Raw genomic sequence first — 12,478 nt, forward strand, 5'->3', positions numbered from 1 at the left:
TTCATTTGGTAGGGGCTAATTATTGCGCGCCAGTAAGATTGAAACAGTATGATATCCGTTTCGAATGCATCTAGTATTGCGGCTTGTGTAGTAGCGTAGCAAATCCGTACACAATTTCGACGCGGATATCTCCGCAGCAATGGTAAGTCGATAATCAGTTTGAGACAAAGGCGGGAACACCCTGATTCAAGATCAGATAGATCGGACACATACATCGAGCATGAAAGCAAGCATTTTATTGCATAAAAAGAATCAATGTGCTACGGCAGAATCGGTTCCCAACCTCACATATTACCTACCAGAAATCTACGAATACCCTATCGCCCTCGGACGAGATCTCCTTACAACACAAGAGCAAGAAATCCAGCAGCCGCCACACCAAACACTACGGAGTGTTGAATAGCCGAAGCTCCGGAGTCGGCAGGCGACGGACCGGGAGAACCCACCACGGGTGTACCACCTGGACTGGACTGGGGAGATCTGCCAGCAACAGGGGGCGTGCCAGCAGAAGGCCCTCCTGCGGGAGTTGAAGGGACAGTTGGAGAAGACGGTGCGAATTCTGGGGCATCAACAGAGGGCGAAGACGTCGGAGATGAGGCAGGTGACAACGGAGGGGTGAACATAGTGGGAGGAACCGCAGGCATCGGTGGTGCTGAGAAGCCGGGAGGCACGTCGAAACTAGGAGGAGCAGCAAAGCCTGGAGGGACATCAAAGCCTGGAGGAGCAGCGAAGCTCGGAGGAACATCGAAGCCTGGAGGTGCAGCGAAGCCCGGAGGAACATCGAAGCCTGGAGGCGCAGCGAAGCCTGGAGGGACATCAAAGCCTGGAGGGGCAGCGAAGCCGGGAGGAACATCAAATCCTGGAGGGGCAGCGAAGCCGGGAGGAACATCAAATCCTGGAGGGGCAGCGAAGCCTGGAGGGACATCGAAGCTGGGAGGGGCAGCGAAGCCTGGAGGGACATCGAAGCTGGGAGGGGCAGCGAAGCCTGGAGGGACACCGAAGCCTGGCGGAGTAGCCAAGGCTGGACAACTCGTAGTATCTACTTGCACGTTGCAATCTCGTGGCAATGAGAAGGCCTTGGTCTGGTTAACAGCGGGATACACGTCCAGCGACGACACAGCCTGACACAAACAGACGGGATCGTTCATGTTCAAGGATTCAATGGATTGGCAACACATCGGTGGTGGAGTCAGCTCCGGTCCCGACACATACGCTAAACATGGCGTCAAGGAACTGAGCGCCCCAGTACAATCTGGACCGGTCTGTGAAGCCACTCCTGCAAACAGCGTCGCAGCGACTAACATCGCTATACACATCCTGTACGCCATCTTTACCGATCCGCACACAAACCACCCGTGAGTCTCAATGACTTCGATCAAACACCTGTACAAGTGACAGAACCTACCGAACCTTCTAGATCCCAGACAATGCAGATCGATTGATCCAACAATGTCGGCGGGAGAGCTCGCGTCTCCGAGCCACAGAAGACTGGAGCAGGGACGGGGCGGGACTGCTCAATGAAGACGAGCGTGCCCCAGTTTTATGCATTCAAGGGACTAATTCCATCGCACGGCGCTACAATTTTTCGCCTAATACATCTGAGCTGGTAATGCCGAGCTACCCATTTGGAGGGAGCAATGGGCAAGTTTACTAAAACCAGTTGCGCTCTATCCGGGCGGACTAGTTTAGCGGTGTGGAGCTCAAACTTCCGCAGAATGCTAGCGTGCTTCAGGAAATTATGGCGAAGACTCAGGTGATGATGGCACATGTCTTCACTACAACGTCGTCCTTTAGTACTACAAAAGCCATATCAGTGGGTAATATCAACCTGGGCGGGACTTATGAAATACTTCGATTCATTCCTGACCCTGCGTTCGATTCGAAAGTAGAATCATTGAGAATATTGTTGCAGAGTCTAGTAGATGATGTCGGTCATTCATCGTCTCAGCTACTCTCGGTCATCGGAGAGTTTCGAGTGGGTTTTCGGGTCACCGAAGCAAACCAAGTTTGATGCTTCAGATCGTTTATTCTACTGAAAAAACTACGCCTCTTTTAAACACTAGTGCAACATTTCAATCGGGTTAGATCGTATGAATGTCTACTTTAGATCTGGAAGTGGTTATTTTAAAAAGGAAAATAAGTGTCTCAAATTACTTTGTCAGAATGACCAATATTTCTTTTGCATTTTATTCATTCATTTATTTATTTATTTCTCCTTTTTCTCTTCTGTGATTTGGCTGATTGGTCTTGAGCTTAACAGTTATTTTTAGACCTGAAGGAATTGATAGATGTTTTCAGCCAGGGAGTTGAGTTGGGTGTGCACCCTTGACATGGGTACAATAAATAACAAAAGGACTTGGGCCTGTGGAAAGCCTCAAACTCAATTGTTCATGTTAAATGTTGGTTGCATTTTTCAATGTGTGATCATTTTTTTTGTTTTAACAGGGAACAGTAGTTGCATTGAAAAGATGAGCATTCATTGGGAACATTAAGAACTTCAAAATTTTCAAATAGCCATAATTCATGGATTTTTATATATAAGTTTGATTATGCCTGATCAAAACATCTCTTATTTCGAAGTAATTAACTTCTAACACACAATTTGATTTTTTAACTCATAAAGGAATGTTTCATAACAAACATATTACAAAATAAAAACAAAAGTTGATTATCTTGGAATAAATAAGTCAAAAGTAAGTTCATATAATAAAGCAACGACCCAAATGAACAAAAATAATAGTAAACTAACTACCCAAATAAACAAAAATGAGTAAATAATTTATACATAGGTTACAATTGTTTTTCATTTTATTTCAAAGCATTAATTTTTTAAAATAAAATTCTTTTAGAGCTTGTTGAAAATGATATCTATATATATATATATAGATATAGTGTTAAGAAGTCTTCCATAAAAATAATCATTGTTTCTATTTTATTGCTTATTTTAAAAAAAATCTTGTTCATGCTCTGGGACAAGGAGTCGTGGCAGCACTACTCACAGGGGGAGGAGGTCCAGAACTTGCGCACGGACTAGGAGTTGCTTTCTAAGCCCTTTTGAATATTTATTGTTATTTTTATTATTAATTTTATATAATATTGTGAGTTAGTTTAAGAACTTATAATTTTTTAAAAATAATACCATATGGTTTGGAAGAAATTAAGAATTGTCTTCGTTAATACCAACTATTTTAAATAATTAATTCCATAAAATATGTAAAATATTAATTGTTTTATAATATTTTTAGTTTTTTAAATCATACATTTTAATGTCATCAAAAAAAATTAATAAGTAGCAAAGACAGAAATCTTCAAAAACTTTTTAGAAGGTAACATATTCATATACAACAAAAAAAAACTAATATATATATGTATATGTGTGAAAAAAAGAAATACTATAAAAGTTGTTATGAAGTATAGTATGATGTAGAGAGTGTTAAACCATCATTAGATTTATAAAATACTATTGACATGGCTAAAAATGGCCTCGATTATGCCCCTAAATATACTAGCTAATAAGAAGATCATTAAAAAACTTTATAAGAACACACAATTTTTGAGCCAAATACCCAAGATGTAAAATGATTTTATAATGATTTTCCAGAATAGTAATCTATTATCAAAAATTTACATAGCCTTATAATGTATTTGTAGATCTGATTTATATTAAGGAAACTTCTTCAATATTGACTGAAGAAAATATAATGCACCTAATCTACTTCTATTTATTTCTACTTAATTTTATTTACGTAAGTAATATAGACATTTTTAACATTGAATTTTTAAAATCAATAAAAATATCTAATATTTTTGTTTAAAATCAAATTAACTATATTTAAAAATCAAATGTATATTGGTTATTATAAAAATATATTTAAATATATCATAAAATAAATATATGCATATATATATATATACATATATACATATATACATATATACATATACATATATATATATACATATATATATATACATATATACATATACATATATATATATATACATATATACATATATACATATATACATATATATGTATAAATATATTATTTTTATTTTTTAATATTTAAATTAAATAAATTAAACTATTAGACATTAAGTATAAAATTAATTATTATTATTTTTTAAAATTTTAATATTTTAGAATAAAATAATTTAATCACGAATAAAATACTACAATGTTAAGTTATATATAATATTAAATATGTATTATTAATAAATTATGCTTTTGAAATCTATCACATTTAAATTAAATTGTGCAATTGCATCTATGAATTATTAAGTTAAAATTTTCAATTGATATTGCTTTTTTAATGTAATTTCTTCAAGTTTGTAAAAATAAAACCCTCCTATTTTAGATATTAATAGAAAACTTTAAAGTCATTCTTAAGAATCTAATATCAAAGACAATTTTTTCTATTTTAAAAGACATCTACATGTATTTTAGAAGGTCAAGTATAATTATATGAACTTTAAACACAATTAAGTATACTTTAAGAATAATATAAAATTTTAATATTAAAATATTTTAGTTATAATAAAACTTTAGAGCTTATTTCAAGAAAAATTCAGTGACCTCAAATATACAAAGCTATATAATCATTTGTTCAATCTTTCAATTTTTGTTCTCAAGCAAAGACTTTACATCATCAATTCTATAGACTTCTTGAAGTTCTAATTATTTTAATATAAACTTGCTATCAAGGATATAAATCTCAAAGAAAGAGAATCCTCAATACACTCTTTGATCATTGAAAAGAACTAGAAAGTCACTCAAAAGGTGATGTAATATTAACTAGAATGGTTATTGCCAAAAACAAGAAGACTAAAAAAGTCTTGAAACAAGACTAAGACTAGAAATTCATTGACAAGAGTGAAGAAGGCCTCATTCTTGCCTCCATATATACTATCTAACTAAGAACTATGTGGGAATGTCCTATAAAACCTCCAACATGTCTTGACTTTGCTAGTCACATGTCTTAACTTGCAAAGCAAGTTATCTATGTATGCACCACATAATGTTCCACAAGCTACTATATGGAGATAACATGTTCCACAAGCTACCAATACATGGTTAGCTTGTTAGTCAAATTTCTAACCTACAAATACATCTAAAGTCAAAATCGCATCTAGAAGACTTTATGGAATTAATCTATATTTACCTATTTCTATCTAATCATATAAGTAATTATTGGAATTAATGTATGTGTTTGTGATATTGCCCCTCCTTTTAGAGACGAGTTCCTTTAAGAGTAATTTTCATATGTTGAGGAAGTCCAAGATGCGACGAATTTTATTTGTTATATACTCTGATCTTTGTTTTCTTTGAAGATGGTTGATAGGTCCTTTCAACCATCTAAGTGTTCCATATCAAGGCGAGAAGACCACCTTCTTATTTGGTCATTGTTGAGGCCTTCATCACTTCATTTAAATAAAACATTTGGAACATTGTCAAGAGTTATTCCTATGTCTAATAAAATCACTTAACATCGGGAGTCTCTTCTAAGATCATGATACAAACATGTTATATCTTGCCATCTATTTGAGGAAAGATATGTCGTTCTTGAAGATCTTTATCTCAATTTTGTTATTTTGAAGGTTGTGACAATTACAATGTCTTATTTGGTAAGTTTGCAAATGAAAGCTCTTGAATTGAATCTGTTGGTTGTTGGTACTTCTCTTCAATATCACAAATACACAGAAGCTATAATGAAAGATAGAAAGTAGAATGTAATTTTTCTTTGATCTTCTTTCTTTTATAGCAAATATTTGCTATTCTTTATCTTGGTATTGATGGATATCATTGATGAAAGTCTTCAACTTTCATTGCTATATTTATAAGATTCTTTGATGGCTCCCATATGTATTCACTAATATCATATCCATACTAATGAACAAGATATTTCAACCTATTTTATTGCCGCCTTGAATCTAACACTTCTTCCACCTCAAATTCTTGATTATCATCTACTTGTATAGGAGGAGGTAGTATTTGTCTTCTTTCCAAGATATTCACTATCTTTTACGGCTCAACAAGAGACACATTGTCGTATTATAATTTGGCTACTATATGAAAATAATGTAATTATGTACTTAATATATAATTTATTAAGTAACATGGTGAGAGCCGTGTTAGTAGATTTTAGTTGGTTGTAGAATATAATTTGATTATTACCTTGAAAAGAGGTTATTTAAAAGGATTACTATTGAATTTATATAACTTTAATTTCCTTTTGATAGTGGCTTTTAAGATTGATTTTGGTTGATAGTAACTTCTAAATATTTAGAGTCACCTTTATTAAACATTGGTGACCTTTAGAAATTTATTTTGTTTCTTTTATTTAGTGTTTAGAGCATAAATTATGTAAATCTTATAAAAAAAAGAATTAAAGAAGGATTTTGATAGCAAAGGGAGTAATTAAGGCACCAATTGTCATGGACATACATTGGAAGATTCTTCGAATATTCTTTTAGAATATTCTCTAAAGATTCTCTAAAGATTCCTTTAGAAGGTTTTAGAAGATTTTTAGAATATTCCCTAAAGATTCTCCTAGAAGGTTCTAGAATATTCTTAGAAGATTCTAGAATATTCTGATAGATTCTAGGAAGTTGCTCGAGAAGTTTCCTAATTAGTAGAAGTTGTTGGAGAAGCGTCCTAGTTAGCGGAAGTAGCTCAAGAAGCTTCCTATTCAGTAGTATATATAGGAGTCGAGGCTGAAGGGTTCTTCAGTCTCGACAACACATCTCTTGGAGTTCTAGCTCACCTTTCTGGTGTTGTTCTTGTACTCATCTGTTTAATCTAGTTCTGTCACTTCTTCTTGAACTTCTTGTTAGATTTCAAGTCTGTATTTTGTGTCCGTGACAGTTTGTCGAGACTGCATTTTCACTGGTATCAGAGCTAGTTCTTTCTTGTTAGAGAGTGGATTACCCCTCTTCTTGAAGCTGTGCTAGTGTTTTAGAGGTTGCGGATTACCCTCCTCTAAACTGATATCTCTTCTTTCTCAATATTGGAGCCTTATTCTTCTTGGAGAGAGTGGATTACCCCTCATCTTGGAGTCTTAAGGCGTTTTAGAGGTTGCGGAGTACTCTCCTCTGAACCAATATTGTCCTCTTGTCAAAACTCTTTTTTCTTCTTTCTGAAGGTTAGCCGAAGGTTAAGACGTTAAAATGGCTGAAAGTTTGGAATCCAAACTAGACGCCATTATAAATGCTCTTGCCTCGTTGTCACATAGGACAACAGAGATCGAAGGAGTCATGGTAGGACTCCATAACAATGGAGCATCTGGGATAGCGCCATCTAAAGCATATCAGCCTCAAACTTCTGCGCCAGAAGAAGCAGTTCTACTTCCATTTCAACAAGATCGAGTAGTCCTACAACGAAAGGAGCCTCGAGTTAGTCTTCCGGATAAGTTTGATGGAACTCGTTCCAAGTTTCGAGGTTTTGTCAACCAAATCAGGTTGATAACAATTTTACAGCCCGAACGTTATCCGACGGAGGAAGCGCGTGTTGGGCTTGTTGGAACCTTGCTTACAGCACAAGCTCTGTCTTGGTTTATTCCCTTATTCGAGAAGCGATCGCCAATCCTGAGCAACTTTGATACGTTCTTCGAGGCGTTTGCAGAAGCATTTGGCGAGCATGATAAAGTTCGATGGGCTACAACAAAGATCCGATCGCTACGACAAGGAACACGCTCTGCATCAGTCTATGCCTCGGATTTCAGACAATTCGCAAGTGACATTAATTGGGGTGAAGAGGCGTTGGTGAGTCAGTTTTATTGGGGCTTGAAGGATGATGTGAAGGACTTGCTGTTATCTCTTCCTGATCCTCAAACGCTCAACGAAGCTATTAGCCAAGCTGTAAAGTGTGACAACCGCCTATTCCAGCGTCGCCAAGACCAACGTCCAAGACACCAAATGACTCGTTACGACGTGACTATGTCTGCAAATAGCTTAAATTCACATTCGGAGGCAACAAACATGCAAATCGACACGGCGCGTGTCCGATCTCTTACTCCAACAGAGAAGAAACGGCGTATGGAGGAAGGGTTATGTTTGTACTGTGGAGAAGAAGGTCACAAGGTTGGAAATTGCCTCAAGAAGCAAATTTGGCACCCTGTCAAGACTAAAAGTGCGATGATTCCGGAAAACGACGACGCCCAGCCACAGTAGGAACCATGCGGCTGGACAATCTAATATCACGACAACAATCAGGTTCCTCCTTCTCTGTCCAACCTGCCCGTTGTTTTACAATTCCTTTGTTTTTAGGCCCTCAAAAACAAAAAACTTTAGCTTTATTGGATTCGGGGGCATCTACTTGTTTTTTAGATGAAGAGTTTGCTAAACGCCACAAGATCCGTTTAGTACAGAAGTCCAAACCTGTTCACGTAGAGGTGATAGATGGACGACCCTTATTGTCAGGCAACGTTACCCACAAATCAGAACCTATAGAAGTGGTGTTTAAGGACCATAGTAGTCACGTTATTTTTAATATTATTAGAACTCCATCAAGCCCTGTTATCCTTGGTCTTTCTTGGTTAGAAGATCATAATCCGTCCATTGATTGGAGGCTACGAAGGATAACATTTCCTGAAAAAAATAATAATAAACCTGTTGGTAGAACCTACATGAAGAAATCTATGTTTATTGGAGCGAGAGCATTCCTAAGATCGTCCAAGGAAGGCGCACCATTTGTCATTTATGCAGCTCCAACTAGCGGCGAGAATATCTCAACATCGAATATACCAGAGCAATATAGGGATTTTGAAGACGTGTTTCAGAAGAAGAACGCCGATATACTGCCGGAACATCGACCATATGATTGCGCCATAGACTTAGAGGAAGGAGCACAACCACCTTTTGGTCCAATATACAACCTATCGCAGACGGAGTTGGCAGAATTGCGGAAGTACATCGATGAGAATCTAGCCAAGAATTTTATTCGACATTCAAAGTCGCCAGCTGGAGCACCAATCCTATTCGTGAAGAAAAAGGATGGCTCACTGCGGATGTGCGTGGACTACCGAGGACTCAACAAGGTGACCAAGAAAAATCGCTATCCCTTACCTTTGATCTCCGGCCTCTTAGATCAACTTGGACGTGCAAGGATTTTTACAAAGATTGATTTAAGAGGAGCCTACAACCTTGTGCGAATCAAAGAAGGAGATGAATGGAAGACAACCTTTCGTACAAGGTATGGCCATTTTGAGTACAATGTCATGCCTTTTGGTCTTACCAATGCTCTAGCGGTCTTTCAGCATATGATGAACGACATCTTTCGGGAGTACCTCGATGACTTTGTTGTCATCTATCTGGATGATATTTTGATATTTTCCAAGAATGAAGAAGAACATGAGAAGCACGTTTGTTTGGTTCTTGAAAAACTACGCGAACGAGGACTCTACGCCAAGTTGGAGAAGTGTCAATTTCACCAGAATGAGATGGAATTTTTGGGCTTCATTGCGACTACAGAGGGCTTGAAGATGGATCCAAAAAAGGTAGAAGCAATTATATCTTGGGAAGTTCCGAAGACGGTTAGAGATGTTCAATGTTTTCTTGGATTTGCTAACTTCTATCGGATCTTCATCAAGAATTATTCTCAAGTTGCTGCACCACTCACGCGTCTAACAAGCAAAGACAAGCTCGAATGGGGATCACAAGCAGCAAAAGTATTTCAAGATCTCAAGACGGCATTCACTACGGCTCCAATCTTGGTACACCCTAACTTTGCAAAGGCTTTCTATTTAGAGACCGATGCTTCAGATTTTGCTTTGGGAGCTGTGCTTTCACAGATGGGCATAGACAACAAGCTTCACCCAGTTGCGTTCTATTCACAAAAGTTCTCTGCTGGTGAGATCAACTACGAGATCCACGACAAAGAGCTGCTTGCTATAGTGGATGCCTTCCAAGAGTGGCGTCACTTCCTCGAAGGAGCTGCACATCCAGTGACTGTTTATACGGACCACAAGAATTTGGAGTACTTCATGACAGCTCGAATTTTGAATCGTCGTCAAGCTCGATGGAATATGTCTCTATCACGATTTGACTTTATTATCACCTACCGCCCTGGAAAACAGCAAGGATTATCTGACGCATTATCGAGGAGATCGTATCTTGCGCCAAAGGCTGGAGAAGCAGCGTTTGATCAACAATGTACAACATTGTTGAAACCAGAAAAATTCAGGATTTTTGCTACTGTTGCAACTATCGATGACGGCTTCCTCAGCGAGGTACGTACTGCGACCATTGAGGATTCTATAGCTCTTGACATCAAACAACGTGTCGATAATGACAAGTTTAAGGTGGAGGGAGATCTTCTGTATTTTGAGGAGCGGTTGTATATCCCGAAAGGACCAACTCGACTCCGAGTACTTCAATCTCGCCACGACTTTCTAGCTGCGGGACATTTTGGATTCAACAAGACTTTGGATCTCATTTCACGAGATTTTTGGTGGCCCCAAATGTGGAAGGATGTGAAGGAATTTGTCCTTTCTTGTGATGTTTGTTCAAGATCCAAGATCCCTCGACATCGTCCATATGGACTTCTCCAGCCATTGCCTATTCCGCACCGACCATGGTCTTCAGTTTCTATGGACTTCATTACGGACCTACCGCCATCGAATTCATTTGACAGCATCTTTGTTGTGGTGGATCGATTTACAAAGATGGCACATTTCGTGCCTTGCAAGAAAACATCGTCAAGTGAAGACACCGCAAGACTCTTTCTTGATAACATATATCGTTATCATGGCCTACTAGATGATATCATGTCGGATCGAGGTACTCAGTTTGTATCCAAGTTTTGGAGGTCCCTCTTTGAGATATTGAAGGTGGATATTAAGCTCTCTTCGGCTTTTCATCCTCAAACTGACGGTCAAACGGAGCGGGTGAATCAAGTTTTGGAGCAATATTTACGATGCAGCATCAACTATCAACAAGATGATTAGACTGCATATCTACCGCTTGCTGAGTTCGCATACAACAACACTCTTCATCCGTCAACTCAACAAACACCATTCTTCTCCAACTACGGATACCACCCCAAGCTCGATTTATTGAGTTCTTCAGCAAATAACAACCCAGCAGCTGAAGGATTTGTGAAGCAACTATCGGAGCTTCAAGCGATGTTGAAGCTTCAATTGCAATCTGCCCAAGAGAGTTACAAGGCATCTGCAGATAAATATCGAAATGAGGCGCCTACTTTTAAAGTTGGAAGTAAAGTATGGCTTCTTCGACGGAATATCAAGACCAAGCGGCCATGTGACAAATTGGACTATCGGAGATTAGGGCCATTTGTTATCGGGAAGCAGATCAATCCGGTGGCATATCGTCTAGAGTTACCAGCTACTATGAAGGTACATCCAGTCTTTCACGTGTCTTTGTTGGAACCTTATCGAGAGTCAGCTTTTCCCCAAAGAGTACAAAGTCCGCCACCAAGTATCGAAATTGAAAACCATGAGGAATACGAGGTGGAAAAGGTACTAGATTCACGGCGTAATAGGAGAAAATTGGAGTATTTAGTGCATTGGAGTGGATACGACATCAATGAACGAACGTGGGAGCGTGTCAAAAATCTTGCCAATGCACCAAAAAAGGTACAAGAATTTCATCAACGATATCCTCATAAACCTAAGCCGATTCAACGATAGCTTCTTGCTGAAGCTTGCTCATCAAGTAGCATAAAAAGGGGGGAGGGCACCTCCAAAACCCATAGTTCGATAGTGTAGAACTTTGTTACTCACTATAGTTTGCTCTCATCATTTTAGCCTTTGGACATGGATAGTCAAGATACTACACTTGTTATGTCATCTCAAGCGACTAGCTCACGAAGACGACCGCGAGATGAAGAACCGCCTGCACCACGACGACGTCGGAGGATACCGAGCAACAGATCGCTAGTAATTGTATTTGAGGTCGAGTCTGCCTACGACGGTCAGCCAGAAGGTGTGTTTGGAGGACAGTTTCACAATGAAAACACAGAAGTCCACGCTTGGTCAGAGGTTGAAGGTGTTGGTCACTACCGTTGGCTCCAAGGGCCGATGAATCATTTGCCTCGCGAACAACAATTGGAATTCATAGCGGATGTGATGCGACAGATTTTCATTTTCTTGCGTTGGTATTGACTGATAACAACATTGCTTCTCGGAGACCTCGAAGTTAGAAGAGGAGGTGATGTCATGGACATACATTGGAAGATTCTTCGAATATTCTTCTAGAATATTCTCTAAAGATTCTCTAAAGATTCCTTTAGAAGGTTCTAGAAGATTTTTAGAATATTCCCTAAAGATTCTCTTAGAAGGTTCTAGAATATTCTTATAAGATTCTAGAATATTCTGATAGATTCTAGGAAGTTGCTCGAGAAGTTTCCTAATTAGTAGAAGTTGTTGGAGAAGCGTCCTAGTTAGCGGAAGTAGCTCGAGAAGCTTCCTATTCAGTAGTATATATAGGAGTCGAGGCTGAAGGGTTCTTCAGTCTCGACAAC

General features: G+C 38.4%; 1 protein-coding gene across 1 annotated transcript; it reads right to left on the minus strand.

The window, feature by feature from the left end:
* Positions 1 to 216: 216 nt before the first annotated feature.
* LOC112284238 (uncharacterized) lies at positions 217 to 1,803 on the minus strand. Its single transcript, XM_024523877.3, has one exon. The coding sequence runs from the start codon at positions 1,326 to 1,328 to the stop codon at positions 342 to 344; it is 987 nt and encodes a 328-aa protein (XP_024379645.1). The 5' UTR covers positions 1,329 to 1,803; the 3' UTR covers positions 217 to 341.
* Between the last annotated feature and the right edge of the window lie 10,675 nt (positions 1,804 to 12,478).

Source organism: Physcomitrium patens, chromosome 7, assembly GCF_059467195.1.
Source record: "Physcomitrium patens ecotype Gransden chromosome 7, ASM5946719v1, whole genome shotgun sequence".
NCBI classification, from domain to species: Eukaryota; Viridiplantae; Streptophyta; class Bryopsida; order Funariales; family Funariaceae; genus Physcomitrium; species Physcomitrium patens.

Excerpts from the sequence above, each read along its gene's own strand:
- LOC112284238 (XM_024523877.3), bottom strand. The coding sequence starts at position 1,328 with ATGGCGTACAGGATGTGTATAGCGATGTTAGTCGCTGCGACGCTGTTT.